The sequence below is a fragment of the Populus nigra genome, chromosome 13, assembly GCF_951802175.1.
Source record: "Populus nigra chromosome 13, ddPopNigr1.1, whole genome shotgun sequence".
Lineage (NCBI taxonomy): Eukaryota > Viridiplantae > Streptophyta > Magnoliopsida > Malpighiales > Salicaceae > Populus > Populus nigra.
Genome location: NC_084864.1, coordinates 3946507 through 3963637, shown reverse-complemented (window position 1 = coordinate 3963637; position 17131 = coordinate 3946507). Strand labels below are relative to the sequence as shown.

The following is a 17131-nucleotide window of genomic DNA, read 5'->3' as shown; positions in this document are numbered from 1 at the left end:
TTCGTATTTCATTTCATTTTCATGTGTAATCCATGCATTCTGTTACACCTTTATAACTGAATGGAAAACTCTACCGTTCCACACCTATAGGCGTGTGGCGTGTTCTTAATACTAGCACCATAATGAACTAAGTAAAACGGTGCTTAATGGAAAGTTCTTGAAGCTGACAACACATAAGCTGGTGTTCTCAAGAACAAGTCTTGAAGCATCCTTCGATAAGAGGGTTTTCAAATCACATGGGGTGGAATTCAACATTGGACAGTATCTGTGGCGGTGTCCTAATGGTATGTTGGTCATTTTTCGGTGAACAGTGGATCAACTGTTGGTTTGCTTGTGCTAAGTGGGATTTCGGAATGGAGATAGAAAACAAACGTGAAAAGATATGAAGTGGAGAAACTTGCGAGGGAGTCAATGGAGGGAGAGAAGGGAAAATATATTAAAAGGAAGGCAATATAATGGAAAACCAAGGCAGAGGAGGCCCCTTGTCCTGGTGATTCTTCCTATCAGAATTTGGTTGAAATATTGAAGAAAATTATTGCTAGCAAGTAGAAAAATAAGAATTTTGAAAAGCTGACCATGCAAGTCTTCAACTTGATTGTTGCCTTTTTAGTTTTTCGTTCGACTTTTGTTGGTTCAAAGTATCTTTCATATCATTTCTATATAACTGGCAATGTCACTGCATTCAGCTTGAAAACATATATCTTGTGAAAATATCCGCTGCTCGCCGAAAGTTTGATGAACAGAAATTTCTCCTCTCAGCTCAATCAAGAAGGTTGAAGACATTTATATCCGCTTGCTTATTTTGAGAGAATTAAACTGGACGTCCAAAATGGTTTTCGGATGAGCTTCGATTTGGCATTGAAGTTATTATTGGAGACTCGCAGGTGCCGAAGACTTTTCTTCATTCTTGCTCTCACGATCCAATTACTCAATTTTTAAAGTAATTTATTATTACAAGATAAAATGTCTCTTGTAAACATCGAATGGTTGGGAAGATGAAATTTGAGGACTCTGCACACATCAGGCATAACCATGAGAAAGTAATACATGAAAATATGAACTAGTTTTCTATCAAATTCTATGCACAAATATTTAACTCCATATTAGAGGCTGACCTGCGATAACAGGTCGTTGAATATTTTTCTCAAGAATTTTGCAGGAAGGCATCCACCTTCGTTAAATTTGCTCAACTCTTCATGCATCAAGTCAAGTAGGTCACCATATGTTAATCCAGGATATTTCTTCAGAAAGTATATTAAAAGGTAGGTCAGAGCACCATTCATTGTCTTTGTGAATGCCTGAAAATTTATGTACACAGAGAAGTGAGCTAATTCAACTATTTCCTCTAGAGCCAGATAAATAATCACATTAATCAACTGCATATCTTACAGAGGTATCGGCAGCATTTTCATTATCCAGACAAGCACTGACTGAAATTGCCAATCCACCATCCGTGTGTTTCCTTGCATTACCAGATGGAGGGCTGTTATCTTCCCATTTCTTTCTGTTGCAAGTAAGAAATTTTAATATTCAGTCAACGACAAGAAGTCCTAGAAGGTAAAACTGTGTCATGTGGCACAATGGATGAAACTTACTGTTCCCTATTGTAGACATGTTCAAGATCAAGGATAGTTCCACTGTGACAAGCATCGACAATTGCATGAAGAGTAACATCCTTTTTCAGCGGCCAAACTATGAGGGAATTGATTTCATTGTCCCGGATCATACCTTCTGTCATGAAATCAACTGGGCAAATATTTTCATCAAACCCATCTCGCTCATCGCGTTCAAAATCTGGTTGACGTAAGCCATGACCGGAGAAGTAGAACACGAGGGAGTCACCTGCCTGGCAGTCCTTGACGAGCCATTCCATGGATTGCAGTATGTTTTTCTTTGTTGTATACTGTTCTGCAGTTCACATTGTAAAGAATTAGTTCTTTCCTTTCTCTAGATCTCATTCCTATAAAGAAAGTACAATTATAGAAGGAATATATTCGGATAACAATTGTAAATTTTATAATATGAATTTTATAACATGAAGTCTATAATATTCACAGGAAGCCCACAGGTAGATTATATATAGATTATATTCCATCCCGTCCGGTAGCCTACGCACATCAGAAGGAATGTTATCAGCAGAGAAGAAGGAGAAAAAGAATAGCTCAGAAATCAAGAGAATGAACAATGATCTTCTTAAGAACATGGAAACTACAAGCATGCCTTGCATACAGCCATATTAATCTACATAAAAATACCTGTAAGAACCAGAATGTTCTCCTCTTTGAAACCAAAATTGTTGATCAAAAATCCTCTCATGCTCTTCACATCATTGATAGTCCCCTTAAGCATGTGCTTCCTTTTGTAAGTCACTCCGATTAGCAGTGCTCGCTTCCTTGCTGTCCCTGTCCCTGATGATGACCGCGAAATTTCCAAAGGGGAGGGCATCTTATTCAACGACTCTGTCTTTTCGCTACTAATCAAGTGATCATCTGATATCTTTTTCTTTGCCTTTACATCCTTGCTACGTGATCGTTCACAGATTGGAACTGGATTCATCATATTGCAGATTGGGCACTTTACTCCAGTGGAATTTTGTGTCAATAATGATAATCGTTGCCTACATTTGCAGCACACAACACCTCTAGCTTCCATCATAATCTGGTATCTATTGTTATCCATAGAAGCAGTATATATATAATAAATGAAGGATTCCTTCGCAGCCGAGAAAGAAAGGCTTAACAAAACTTTGTTGAGAGCTGAATAGCAGGCGCAATGCATAATTTAAATGCCATGTTAAGTTATATGCATAAGAATTTTAGAATGTCGGCTCTTGAGGAATACAAGAATTTTAATTTTTCTCTCTTCTTTTGATTTTCAGTAAACTCTGAGCCTACTCGTAATCTAGGTGCACTCAATGTATAGAGTTATCTGAATTGTAAAAGAAACTCACAAGATGATTGGAGGATGTATTTTTTAGTAACTCAGTAAACGTTAATGGAATCCAACTGCCATAAAAGACTGAAATCAGAACCGACCACCTTTTCAAGATCAATCTTGATGTCACCCTCATTTTGGAGAATATTAAAAGTAAAAGAATCTAATTTAATCTATGTCGTTAGTGCTTGTCCAGGCCAGGTGTACTTGCCTTTCCGAAGGGGGAGAGAGAGAGTTGAGTGAGAATATTTTTTTCTTAAGAGTCATGCTATCATGGGATATGTCTTTCATACATCAAGCTTTATCAAGTCATCATGTAGTTGGATCTTAGCAAGCAAATTTTTTTTTGTTTTTGGTAATAGTCGAAAGGATCTTAGCAAGCTATGCCAGTGTATTCATGAGAAAATTTCTTTATGTCCACCAATTTAATTCCAAAATAATAATATCAAAAGCAAAATCACTTACAATTTGAGCCAAAATCGACGGCTTACGTTGTTATCTAAAGCAAGAAAAAAGTAACCTAACAAAATCAAGAAAGTAGTGATGTTTGTGAACCAATTTGATCTGGTTGAAGAGTCGTAATCAATTACTAAAACTGGATTCACTCTATCCAAACAGTTAATTTATTCTAGGCAGAGAACTTGTTTCGTAAATTCTTTTCATGTTAATCAAAGTCTATTTCTTGTAAGACGCGTCTGCCAAACATTGCAAAAACTCACATAATTTACAAAGATTCGATCTATTTTCTAAACCCTCCACTTTACATAAATGAGACTGAACAGCTTATATAATCAGTAGCCATCTCTTTTATATATATATATATATAGACTAGATCAACATACAGTAGTTATTGTCTAGCGCACTACGTAGATAAATATATATAAGGAAAGTACAATATTTTCTATATTACAACACATCCCATAATATACTCTTTTAAGCTAAAGGTGGATTGACCACATAAAGCTTGGACCGCAAAGAAGCAAAACTAAAGTGGGGAAGCGGCTTAGTAAAAACATCAGCATATTGGTATTTGGAGGAAATAAACCAAAATTGTACCTTCTTTTTAGCCACTCGATCACAAACAAAGTGATAATTAACCTCAATGCTTTGTACGTGCGTGAAAGATAAGATTAGTATACAGATACATAGCACCCAAATTATTGCCCTAAATGGTGGTAACATAACTGAGAGAAAAACATAAATATATTAGAAGATAACGAAGCCAAAGAACCTCAGAAGTACCATCAGCTAATGCCTTATATTCTGCTTCAATGGAGAGCGAGCAACAATGTGTTGCTTGCCAGATTTTCATGAAATAGGAGTAGTGCTGAGAAAGACAATGTAACCATCCGTAGACTTCTGATCATTGATGCTCCCGCCTAATCAGCATCAGTAAAACCATGAAGTGATAACGAGGAACAAATGTTTTGTGACTTGTAGATTCTAATGATATACGCAATGATTTTCCTAACGAACATGCTGGACATTGAAAATTTAAAGGATGAGATGTACAAGTGACTTTTTTATTTGACGCTAAGCAACTCAGAACCCGAGAGCTTGGGTGACCGAGTCAATGATGCCAAATATCAATAGAGGTGGATAAACTAGTAGACAGAAAAGCTTGGGCCATAAACGTGATAGAAGACTCTAAAAGGATGTAAAGGTCATCTTTACTCTGACTGGAATGCAGATCCTCTTTGGTTATGAGATCCTTCAACATAGAAAACAGAAGGGTGAAATTAAAAAAAAACATAGTTTTCACAGCAAAATTGTTGAACAGATAAGAGTCTTTTCTTAATTTTTGAAATATGCAAGATAGTAGACAATGTAAAACTCGTTTAGGAGAACGTAAGATATTATGGGTTGTATTAGATATGACAAGTCCCTTACCATCACCAACATGGAATTGATCATTACCGAGACAAGGTTTTGCATGTGTCATACTAGCAATATCTGGAGTAACATGTTGATTTGCGCTAGTGTCAGGAAACCAAATGACAAAATTTGTTGTGGAAGTGTCACTAAAAGAGAAGTTAGCTGAGGCGTGATTACCATGGTGCACCAGTTGGGAGCATTGCTATGAGGAGTGCCCAAATATATTACAAAGCTAACACTTAATCTGTCGCTGCCACTAACTAGCATTACTTGTTCTGTTTTGTTGCCAATCTAGGCAATTCTATTGCCAATGCCCACATTGTTGCTACTATAAATCGCTGTTGTTATCTTTGAAAGTCTGACCACCATACTGAGTTGAGGAGGAGCGCATACTCCTCCACCCATCACCTTGACGAAGGTCTTGAAAACAACCATCCAATTGCATGATTCGAGAGTTTGATGGAGACGCAAGAGCACGTTCTAACGTGCTCCATACACTAGCAGAGGTTGGACAATCCACCACAAGGTAGAGAACGTCTATAGATAAAGAGAAGTGGAGAGCGCTGAGGATGAGTTGATCTTGTTGTTTCCATGTCAAAAACGCTTGGGAAAAACCAGAATTGAAGATAGTTGAAGTGGCAGAAACATCACTGTGCGGAGAAGGACACATCATCAAGCGATCAACAAAGAAAAAACACCTTGACCAATCAAATATAGCTTCATCTGTATACACCAAAATAGATAATTTGTGTTGGTAAGTTTGAGATTGATGACTTGCTGTGTGTTGGAAAGAGGTATGATGGTTGTTGGTGCGGTAGGAACCAATGAAGCAGACAAAGCTACATTGTGTGTAAAGACAGGCACACTGGTTGAAACATGAGCTACAAGGGAGGATGAGGTAGGGGAGGTCGAGCTGACATTGATGCCGGCTGCATTAGCAGCAGAGGAATCCATTGGTGAAGCTGGAGAAGTCGGATAGTTGCTGTTGGAATGAATTTGCAGTAGAATCTCTACAGAGGAAGCCGAAGTTGGCTATTGATATGCTATCTGTTCTCAAGAGTGTAGACTGGGACACAATGCAATTTTTTAGAACTGAGGCAGGGATGAGGAAGGAGATGAAAAACATTATTTTTAAGAGAAAAAACGTGTTCATATTTTCTTTGGCAAAGAAGACGAGGATGTGACAATTAGGGGGAGAAGAAACAAGGCCTAAATTTGTTTAGTTATTTTTGGCTTGATACCTAGTTAGAGCACAACTTATTATTGATTGAAGGACTTGTATAATTAGTAGCCATCTGTTCTATATATATGATTAGGGTAATATATAATAGTTATTGTGAGTGCACTATGTAGGATAAATATATTATTTTTTATATTATTACACATCCCATAATAAAAAAAATATATAATATTTTTTATATTACAACACATTTCATAATAATAATAAAAAGATATAACATTTTTTATATTACAATACATCCCATAATAAAAAAAATTGATTGCTGTCAATAAACAATTTTTTTAAGAAAATTTTAATTTTTTTACCTGTCTGTGCTAGCTTTTTCCACCTAAATGGCTAGAATTTTAGATTGCACTGACACCCGATGGTATCTAATAGCTAGGCTATTGTAAAGAACCAATTCAACTTGATTGCTGTCAATAAACAAATTTTTTACCTGTCTGTGCTAGCTTTTTTCCACCTAAATGGCTAGAATTTTAGATTGCACTAACACCCAATGGTATCTAATAGCTAGGCTATCCAATCCTTTCTGTCACACACCTTTTTACTTTTTTTTTTTTTTTGGATTTCCAAGAATTAGAACACAAACTTTGCACGTGCACAATATTTATTTTTTGCACGCATACACCACCATCTTTTAGGTCACTATCATCAGTGTTTTTACTGATAATGGCTTGGCAAAACAACCACGACATGACAAAACACTTAAGGCTATCAAGACATCTGTAGAATTAATCCAGGTATACATAAACTATTCTATATATTTATATTAATAAAAAAAAAACTAATGGCCATCTAGGCTAGCCGATAAGATTTTGCTATATGAAAAGCCTTGTATAACCGGCCCTAACAAGCACAATTTTTTTTCCTTCAATGGATTACCAGCTTCACAAAAAATTGTGAGCAGTAATAACTTCATCAACGATATGTCTTTTTCGTCGTGAAAAAAGTTTAAGGAATGGGAAGTCTCCGGCCGGCCATTCTGAAGGCTAGAGCCAAAGCCAATTCCCCATACAATCTCTCAATACAAAGCCAGCCATTCTTAGAGCTACTCTATTGAAAGCCCTGTTAGAGGCCAGAATTATTCAAAGCCACACAAGTTCTATGCATGCAACTCTAGGCCACACAATCATTATCATATTGTACATAAATACACATTCTCTTATACCTTCATTACACTTTTCTCATTCTAATTATTTTCCCTTTTATACTTTATTGACTTAAACATTAGAACGTTTTATTTCTTAGGGGACTTGGTTTTTTAGGTGAAAATCTAGTCAATAGGGAAGCCTAGGTAAAATCCATCAATTAAAGATAAGCCCAGTCATACCACAAGAACTTTAACCTCTCCAGCTCTAAAATGTATATGATTATCTGAAATGTGAATTAAATCTGTGAGTTAAAGGGTGCCATTGACAATAACATTTTGACTCATTTTTCTATCATATAATAAATCACTATCTGACATGCAAGGTCGCCTTCAAGGTGATAGCATTCGGGCTTTTTAAAAAAAAAATAGCAATGCATATATCATGTAAAAATTAGTTTTTTTATTTGTAAATATGTTTTTTTTAATGAGAAAGCTTGTTTAGTAATTTTGACCTTTTATGATATCTTACCTCTTTTGTTGTGAATAGATTTGAGCTAGGTTAACTAACCTTCCTGAGATCCATTGAGTGTGAATGGTGGTTTCTGGATCCATCTAGAATATAATTAAGGAAAACTTGCACAAAACCAAATTTATCATTTACATTCCAATGCACACACATGCATATGTATATATATATATATATATATATATGTGTGTGTGTGTGTGTGTGTGTGTGTAACTATTATACGAGGAAAACAAATTTACATTCCCCCCGTCACGTATAAAGCATATGCACCTCTTCTTTTAATTTGAGATTGTTACAATTTGACATTCCTATCTATATGCTTTTTTCCTTTTCATACTTAAAAATCCCTCCAGGATCCTGGAGTCCATCATATTGTTGTAAAGAATATATACCTTGAATCCTAAATGTTGATGTATATGGCTCCAACACGCATAAATATTATACCGAGAAGATGGTTTAACCTTGTGGTGGCTAAAAAAAAAAGGTAGAGAGAAATCTTGAATTTAAAATCTCATGAAGAAGAAATGCTACTAAAAAGCTACCTCTGAATTACAAGTCTAAAAGGTACCATTTTTGCCATCCACTCCCATTTGAATGCTTCTTCGTAAGCATTCATGTCTACCATCTTCCATTACTTTAAAAGGTGAGTAGAACCAGATGCCTATTCACTTTATTCAGTGGCTGAAAATGGAACAGCTGCTTTAATTAGGTCCTCTTTGGTTTATTAGATTCGAAATCTACTGGCCATATTAATTAGCACATTCCCTAGAAGCACTAATAAATCATATCAAAATAAAATCAACCGGAAAAAAAAAACCAAGCAAGGGTTAACTAAAAAGTGACAAAGAATATGCTCTTTCAAGTTAAAAAATTTTAGGTTTGAAATTGGTATAATTTCATATTAATTTGTGCTATTAATTAAATTTTAATTGGAAAAGAAAATGAAAGTGATGAGAATTGAATTAATGATTATTTAATTATTAAGATTCTGATATTATATCAAAAAATCATTTCAACTCAAAAATTTAAACTGTTAAGTAATGATTTAAGATATGATTTATATTATTTTTTTATAAAAAGCATGATTAGTTTCTTGAGGAAGAAGGAAACAAAAAAAAAAAAGAAAAAGAAGGCATGATTAGGGCTTCTGAAATATGATTTATACGTGATGGAACTTAAATATTTATCTCGAACCATGATCGGCATCCATTAAAATTTTGTACTATATTTTTTCTCTAAGTTTATGTGCAATATTATCAGTAATAGTCTTATGAGATAGTTGATCTATAGACAAGACGACAATACTTGTTTAGAAGATAAGTATATATTTTTAAACTTTTCAGTACTCTTCTCTTTAACATTTTTTACTTTAAATTCTAATTAAAGCCATTTGATTTATACAGAAAGGTTCTCGTATATTTCTCAAAAGATGGCATCCGTAAATTGACTTTCAAACAACACAAAATACCAATTTGAAGATCTTTGCTTGTATGTTTCTTTTTATCCCAAATCATATCACGTTGTATGATGCTCGACTCCAAAGGAAGGAATAATTTTTTTTTGCTGAAGATTTAAAAGAATCCATATAATTTCCTCTTTTTTATTTAAACAATTATTTAGCATAGTGTTTTTTTTCTTGTTCAGAAAATCGATTATTTATATTTTGAAGGAATTTTTTTTGTTTACTTTTCGTTTTCATCCAGTAATTTTTTCTCAAGATAAGAAAAATTCATGATTGAAAATTCCCGATATATTTTGAAGGTGTGTTCTTTGCATATCAAAACTTTTTTATAGATGGTTTTGATTCAGGCGAGGAAAAAAGGAGTGTTCTTTCTAACTTCTTTTATTTGTTCCATTCTTCAATTCTGATTTATTGGGTGTGGCTTCTTGGATTTTATGCTCTACATTTCTTGAATTGTGTGAGTGGCTTCTGCTTATATGTGAAAAGGACTTTACTCAGGTGGCATCATACTATTCCTAAATCTTGGTTGTCTTTTATATGTTTCAGATAAAAGACATAAATAGAAAATAAGTAAAGTCTTATTTTACTTATTATTTCAGTTCCAGGTTTATATCTTATTCTTTTTATGTCATATCAGGGTACATTATCCTTGTGTAATGTCCATACTATTGTTTGTATCATTTTGCCTGAAAATAAGTCATTTTTTCTTTTCTAAAAATATTAAACTTGAAGGTTTAGGGTTGATTTGTTGTGGTGACAACAAATGATAAAGTTGACCTCTTGCAGACTATTCTATACATTATTTTAAGTAGATGGATTCAAATTTTTCAAGCTATATTATAGAATTATCTATATAGGAAATATTATAGTCATACTCTGGTGTTATAATTTCCACCATTACTATTGTATATTGCCCTACACATATATATAGAAAAGGTTGGTTATCCAATAGGTTAAGCCTTCTAATTATTCTCAACTAGGTATCAGAGCTTTTTGTTGTCAGAACTCTTCTCTCCCTCTCCTCCTTGTAGCTGGCCTTCTCTAGCTCTCCCTCTCCTAAATGGACTCTACTACTGCTACCGCCACCTTCTTCCCTACCACCAGAGGCACAGCCCAGCCGGCCAGCCATTCAGCAGTTGTTGCCGATGGTTCTTTCTCCCACCAGCAGCAGCCCTAACCTACAGAGTAGAACCATGGTTCCTTCTCCCATGTTTCTATTGTCCCTCTTCACATCATGGGGATAACAACTCCTTATATCGTTGTGTTGTCCAACACTCATCAAGTGATCTCATTGAAACTTACGATCACCAACTATCTCTCTTGGCGAATGCAGATGAAGCCATATCTTCTTGGTCATGGTGTTTTCCACTTTGTCAATAGCTTAGTGTCATGTCCTCCCTCTCATGTTTCTGACAGTTTTGATGGTTCTTCTTTGGCAATCAACCTCTTTTTTCTTCGTTGGAAGCAACAGAATCAACTTATTTTAAGCGTGTTACTCTCCTCTCTCTCCATGGACATCCTGCATCTTGTGGTAGATTATAAGGCTTCACCTTGTGTTTGGCGCACTCTTGAGAAAGTGCTCACTTCTCCGTTGAATTCTGGCATTATGCAACTCCATGGGTCTTTCCAAGATCTTCGACAAGGAGATGTTTCGTTTACTACATACATGCAGCACGCCAAGTCATTATTCGTGGTAAGTTTAAAGACTTGATCACTAGTCTCATAACCAAGGCAGAATCGGTGTCATATGCTAACCTTCATAACTATCTTCTTACTTATGAGTTTCTGCACAAGACTTCTCTTCCATCCATGACTACAAATCGACCTCTGCTACCCACACAATCTTTGTTGCCCTCTACTCACCTTGCCCAGCATCAACATAGGTCTGATTTTAGCCGTAAAAGAGGTTGTTCACGCGGCCACTGGCGCCCCAACAACAGTCAGTATAACAACCAGCACAGGTTTGATTTTCATGGTTTTCATTCTTCTACCCCTGTAAACTGAAAGCAGGGTAACTAGCAACAGACTAGATGGTGTGTTGGATCTGGGCAGTGGCCTATTCACTAGCCTTTAGAGTAGACCATCAAGTGTCAGCTCTACTTCTCTTTCGGTCACACCGCCCCCTAATGTGCTCAGTTTTGCAGCAGCGATCACCAGCCTTCTGCTCATCTTACTATTGGCTCTGTTTCTGCGGGTACTCAGTTCCCGGATACTGATGCAAACCAACACGTTACTCTTGATCTTCCAACTTTGACTGATTCTGCAGGTACTTTGTTATCTTTATTGATGCACATATAAAATATATATGGTATTATCCTCTTCTTGCCAAATCCGATGTGTTTTCTATATTCCAACGTTTTCAATTGCTTGTTGAACATTAGTTTTCTCACAAAATTAAATCTATTTAAGCTGATTGGGGTGGTGAATATTGCAAGTTAAACAATTTCTTTCAAACTTTTAGAATTCATCACAGGTTAATTTGTCCTCATACACATGAGTAAAATGGCAGCGTTGAGCATCGCCATCATCATATTGTTGAAATAGGTCTTACCTTCCTAGGACAATGTAGTGCCCTGTTACAATTTTGGAATAATGCGTTTGAATCATCAGTATCATCAATCGCATGCCCACTCTTGTCCTCCAAAATCAGTCTTCTTTTAAATGTTTGTTTAATCATACCCTTGATTATGATTTTTAACATGACGAAAAGATTGATGCCTTATCTCAAGTGCAGGAGTGTCGAAATAATAAATAACCTGGCAAGACTGGGGTCAAATCACAAGGAGGTGAACTATATAAATTACAAATAATATACATATTTAATAAAACAAAGAGTTTATGAGAATTTTATGAAATATTGATGTAAGAATTAAACAAGGATAAAATAATTATCAAGGTTAGAGGATCCACTAATGGTATTTCAAATAATTATAATATAAACTCTTTTTATTACTCAACTGGAAACCACACACAAAGAAGGTTCTAATCGGATTATATATTGTTAACATGATTACATTAGTTATCTTATTCGAATAATGCTAATACTTGTAAATGTTGTCAGGTATTTATGATGTTAATTTATGTTAATTTATATTAACAACAAATCAAGTTCCTTTTATAGCACAGGTGTCGGTTATACTATACAGTTGGGCTCTGAAAGTGCCATGTATTTGTTGTACCAAGTGTTATACAACATAAATCTAGATCAACAATTTAACAAGCAAAGTATTAAGAGTGAATAAGATAACAAATACAAAACATGTTAGTATCAAACATTAAAGTCCATGTTGAGTTTATATTATACTTATTCTTACACCATTAGTGTACCATTTTCACCTTGACATGATAAACTTAGCTAAACATAATGAAGAAGAGGAACATAAATAAACAACAGGAAAACATGATTATATAAGTATAGCAAAGAAAATGAAAGGCATAAACAAGAGATTAATGAAAGCAAAACTTAAGCATTACAAAAATATAAAGAAATAGAGCAAGAACATCATCTTGATGATGCCTAAATGCATGGCAAATGCCTCCTTTTATAGGCCAAAATTCAGAATTATTGATTTGATGACTACCTATTGAGTGGGTGGCCACCTCTTGACTTGGTAACAATCATTATCTTCTTATCTACAAAAAACGCCATTGCTAACATTAGAATTTGAACAGATAGTCCCCATGAAAGTTTTGGGAAATTGTCTCAGCTTTCTAACAAAACAAGAATCGATGCATTTGGACTTCTAGAACTTGAGATATGGGTTGAACACTGAACAATATCTGGGCCGTAGTACAAATTCCGACTTCTCCATTATTGCTACCATTTGAACTTAAAAATGGCACTTTTAAATCTTGGACTCTTCATGAAAGTTTTAGGCCTATGTCTTAGCTTTCCATACATATAAACCAAACCTAAAAGCCAAGTTCTACAGCTCCAGTTATAATCCAATAATCGAATGATGTTCCAGTTTGGACTGAACCAGCATCTTTTTTCTAAGCTTAACCCTCTCTTTATCTTCTCAATTTCAGTAGTTAAACTCATTAATCAATCCTTTGATTTATGTGATAGGCCTGGATTTAAGATGAACATTTACCATAAATTAAAGGTATCTTATATTATTAGACATGTTATTATAAAACATGCTCTAGTTAAGGAGTTATTGATACTTTCAGTGCAAAATGATGATATAAAACTTGATAAAAATGCACTTTTAAGTACTAATCAATTTTCTACGCGGTGTCTTTATTTTCCTCTTTTGCATCCATACCATGCTCATAAGTTGGATTTCCATTCATCTCCATTTGTGCTCTTAGGGTATAGTTCTTCTCATCTTGGTTATCGTTGTCTTAATTTAGCGTCTCAATGTATATATATGTCTCGTCATGTTTGTTTTTATGTAAATGTGTTTGCATTTGCAAAATCTGAACAAATAGCTCCACCTACAACCACATCTACCCAACCTACACACTTGCCCACCTTGATTACCTTCCCAGTTTTTCACCTAGCTAACTCGTCAATCACCCCTACCAGCAGTTCTACCGCACCTCCAACTCCACAAAAACAGCCCCCCGTTCCCCACCCTTGTTTGCCACCATACCACTGTCACACAGCCCTGCCCTTATGTCACCATCTACATGTTTTTCTGATGATTATCATGCAGAAACAGGTTCTCCTCCTTTAGAAATGCATCTTTCCAAGTCTATTACTGCAGCCAACACAGATTTTGCAGTAGGCTCTCCTTCATCTGCTACTGCGAACTCAGGTCCTTTGGTAGATCCCTGCAAGTTTGTAACTCTTTGTTCATCTCTCCTCTTATCCGCTTCAAGAACTTTCTAGTTCAGATTCTTCTCCCTCTTGGTCTACCGCTCATCAGCATTCGATGGTTCTTCGCCCACGGATGCCGAAAACTACACTTCTTACAGTGTCTGCAGCCTCTTCTGTTGCGCCTATCTCTCGGGTAATGTCCTCTCTTACCTCTAAGCCCATTGCATTCTCTAATGCTGACAGGTATGAGGCGTGGCATGGTGCTATGCATGATGAAATTTAGGCCCCACGCTCCAATAACACCTGGTCATTGGTTCCCTTTCATCCTTTAATGAATGTTGTTGGTAGTCGGTGGGTGTACAGGATAAAGCACTGTGTGGATGGAAGTGTTGAGCCATATAAGGTACGCTTGGTTGCTAGAGGCTTTACACAGCAAGAAGGCATTGATTATTCTGAAATTTTTAGTCCAGTTGTTAAGCAAGTGACCGTTAGATTAGTCTTCTCCATTACGGTCTCGCATAATTGGAAGATCTATCAACTTGATATTCATAATGCTTTCCAAAATGGTGTTCTTGCTGTAGAGGTCTACATGAAACAACCTCCAGGTTTTATTGATTATGCACTTCCCTCTTATATGTGCCGATTGCGTAAGTCTCTATATGGTTTAAAACAGGCCCCCACGAGCATGGTCCACTCGTCTAATGACATTCTGCTTTCTATTGGCTTTCATGCTTTCAAGATTGACACCTCCTTATTTATCTTGTCTGTTTGTGCTAATATCTTCTATCTTCTAGTTTATGTTAATGACATTCTGCTTACAAGTAGTAACTCTACTATACTTCATCGCCTAAAACAATTACTTAGTTCAGAGTTCAAGCTTCATGACTTAGGCATCGTTCACTATTTTTTAGGCATTGAGGTTCAATCCACTACTATGGGTATGATGTTACGACAACGTAAGTATATCCTTAACATCCTCACTCGAGCTAGTATGACTTCCTGCAAACTAGTTGATACTCCTATCTATACTTCCAAAGTCATCATACTATCAGATCCCTTGTTTTCTAATCCTACACAATTTCATCATATTGTGGGTGCTCTTTAATATCTCACCTTTACGAGACCAGATATTTGCTTTGTAGTTAACAGAGTCTGTCAGTTTATGCATGCTCCTACAGATTCTTATTGGGGTATCATTAAACGCATTCTGTGTTATCTACGGGGTGCAACCACCTATGGCTTACATATCACTCACAGTTCCTCCTTTACTCTACATGGCTTTACAAATGCAAATTGGATAGGTAGTACTGATGATCACAAGTCTACAGGTGGTTATCTTGTCTTTTTTTGTCAGATGCTGGTTTCATGGAAATAAAACAAGCAACGCACAGTTGCTTGCTCCTCCACCAAGGTTGAGTATAAAGCCTTGGCAGATGGCACTGCTGAGGTTATCTAGCTTTAGTATTTATTGAGAGATCTGCAGATTCATTCTCCTTCTACTCTTACTAGTTGGTGTGATAATCTAGGCGCTACTTATTTATCTACAGATCTTATCTTTCATGCTCGTGCTAAACACGTTGAAGTTGACTATCATTTTGTATGAGACAGAGTTGCGAAGAAAAAGATTCAAATTCCCTTTACCTCCTTTCACAATCAACTTGTCAATGTTCTTACTAAGCCGCTTCCTACTGCTCCATTTACTAGTTTTCGATTCAATTCTCAAGTCGATCCTCCACCCTCAGTTGATCGATCCTCCACCCTTAGTTGAGGGAGTATATTATGGAATGTATCTATATAGGAAATATTATAGCCATACTATATATAAAATATTATAGTCATACTCTTGTATTATAATCTTCACCATTACTATTGTATATTGCCCTACACATATATATAGAAAATTTTGGCTAACCAATAGGTTAAGCCTCCTAATTATTCTTAACTAGCTCTCACACAAACTTTTTTTTTAGCGAGTCAGAAGATATTCTCTCTTAACCAAGTGATCCTAATCAAATAATTGATTACTCTACATACTCTAATTTAATTGTCCAACATTAAAAAGGAGTAAGAACTTCTCATCGAAGGAAGATTATTTACTTATGTTGAACAAATATGACTTTGTTCAAGTAAATGGCAAGAAATAAATAGAGAAGTTGGTAAATTCATTGGATTTGTTACCCAAATTGAAAACCATCATCAAAATGGAATGACTGAAGAATCAAGGGTAATTTTAATATTTATACATTTTAAATTGTTTAATATATATACATATTATCATATTTTTTTAAAATTTCTTACAAGATCAATGATGCTTAGTAAATGAATGTTTTTTGCGTTGGCAAACAATTTCAATTTGAATATTGTTGGGTTATTTTAACAAATAAACCCAAATGAAAATATGAGTGTGCAAGTCAAAAACACATGTAAAAAAAAAAAGATCATGCTAATGCAAGTCCAGTTCCATTAACTCCATTTACCTCTGATCCAACTATCCCTATTTATGTTTGTTTAGGAGAAGATACAAAACTGTAGATTTATAAAGATAGGACAATTTGTCGAAACTACAAAGGAGCGAACTAAACGTAGACAAGGAGAAGAGATAATTAGAGAGACAATTGTAATGAATCTCACGCAACAATTCAAGAATACTCTAGTTGAAATTGAGGAACAAAATAAACAAGATAGGAAAGTTATGATAGAGCAACAAGCTATTTTTGCACGTTGGCGGCGTTGCGATGATCACCCTCTTGGATATCGGGAAATTATGGGGGAAATGGTCAGGACAAGGAATTCTTCTTCTTTATTAGTGGGAAGAGGAAATGAGAGTCGCCACCTAGTGTTTTGGTCACTAGGAACCCTAACTAGTCTTAGAGATCGGGCACAGGGACTAGTTGCATAAATGGAAGGTATTAGCACCCCTAATATGCTCTACCTAAGGTAAACTGTATTGTTTAATTGTCTAATATAAATTGAAGTATTGTCGTGTTTTCTAATTGTTGGTCTATCTAATGTTTATGAAAAGTCCTTAATAAGGAGATCCTTATCTTATTAGGTAAAACCTAACCGTTCTAATATAAACAAAAAAAAAAACTACCTTTTATTTAACATTGGAAAGATGTTTTACGTATAAGTTCATAATCCCATATATGAAAAGAGAACAAAATATTTTTTTGGTATTTTTGAAATATGGGCCTAATTTTCATGACTTTAATAAACTAGTTATTAAAGCTCAAAATACA

At 35.4% G+C, this 17131-nt stretch overlaps 1 protein-coding gene across 1 annotated transcript; it reads right to left on the bottom strand.

The window, feature by feature from the left end:
• Nucleotides 1-417: 417 nt before the first annotated feature.
• LOC133671078 (metacaspase-1-like) lies at nt 418-2977 on the bottom strand. Its single transcript, XM_062091707.1, has 5 exons — nt 2256-2977; nt 1596-1908; nt 1390-1504; nt 1116-1298; nt 418-1011 (listed from the first exon to the last, which is right to left on the bottom strand). Exons 1-5 carry the CDS (start codon nt 2776-2778, stop codon nt 952-954), a joined length of 1194 nt encoding a protein of 397 aa, XP_061947691.1. The 5' UTR covers nt 2779-2977; the 3' UTR covers nt 418-951.
• Between the last annotated feature and the right edge of the window lie 14154 nt (nt 2978-17131).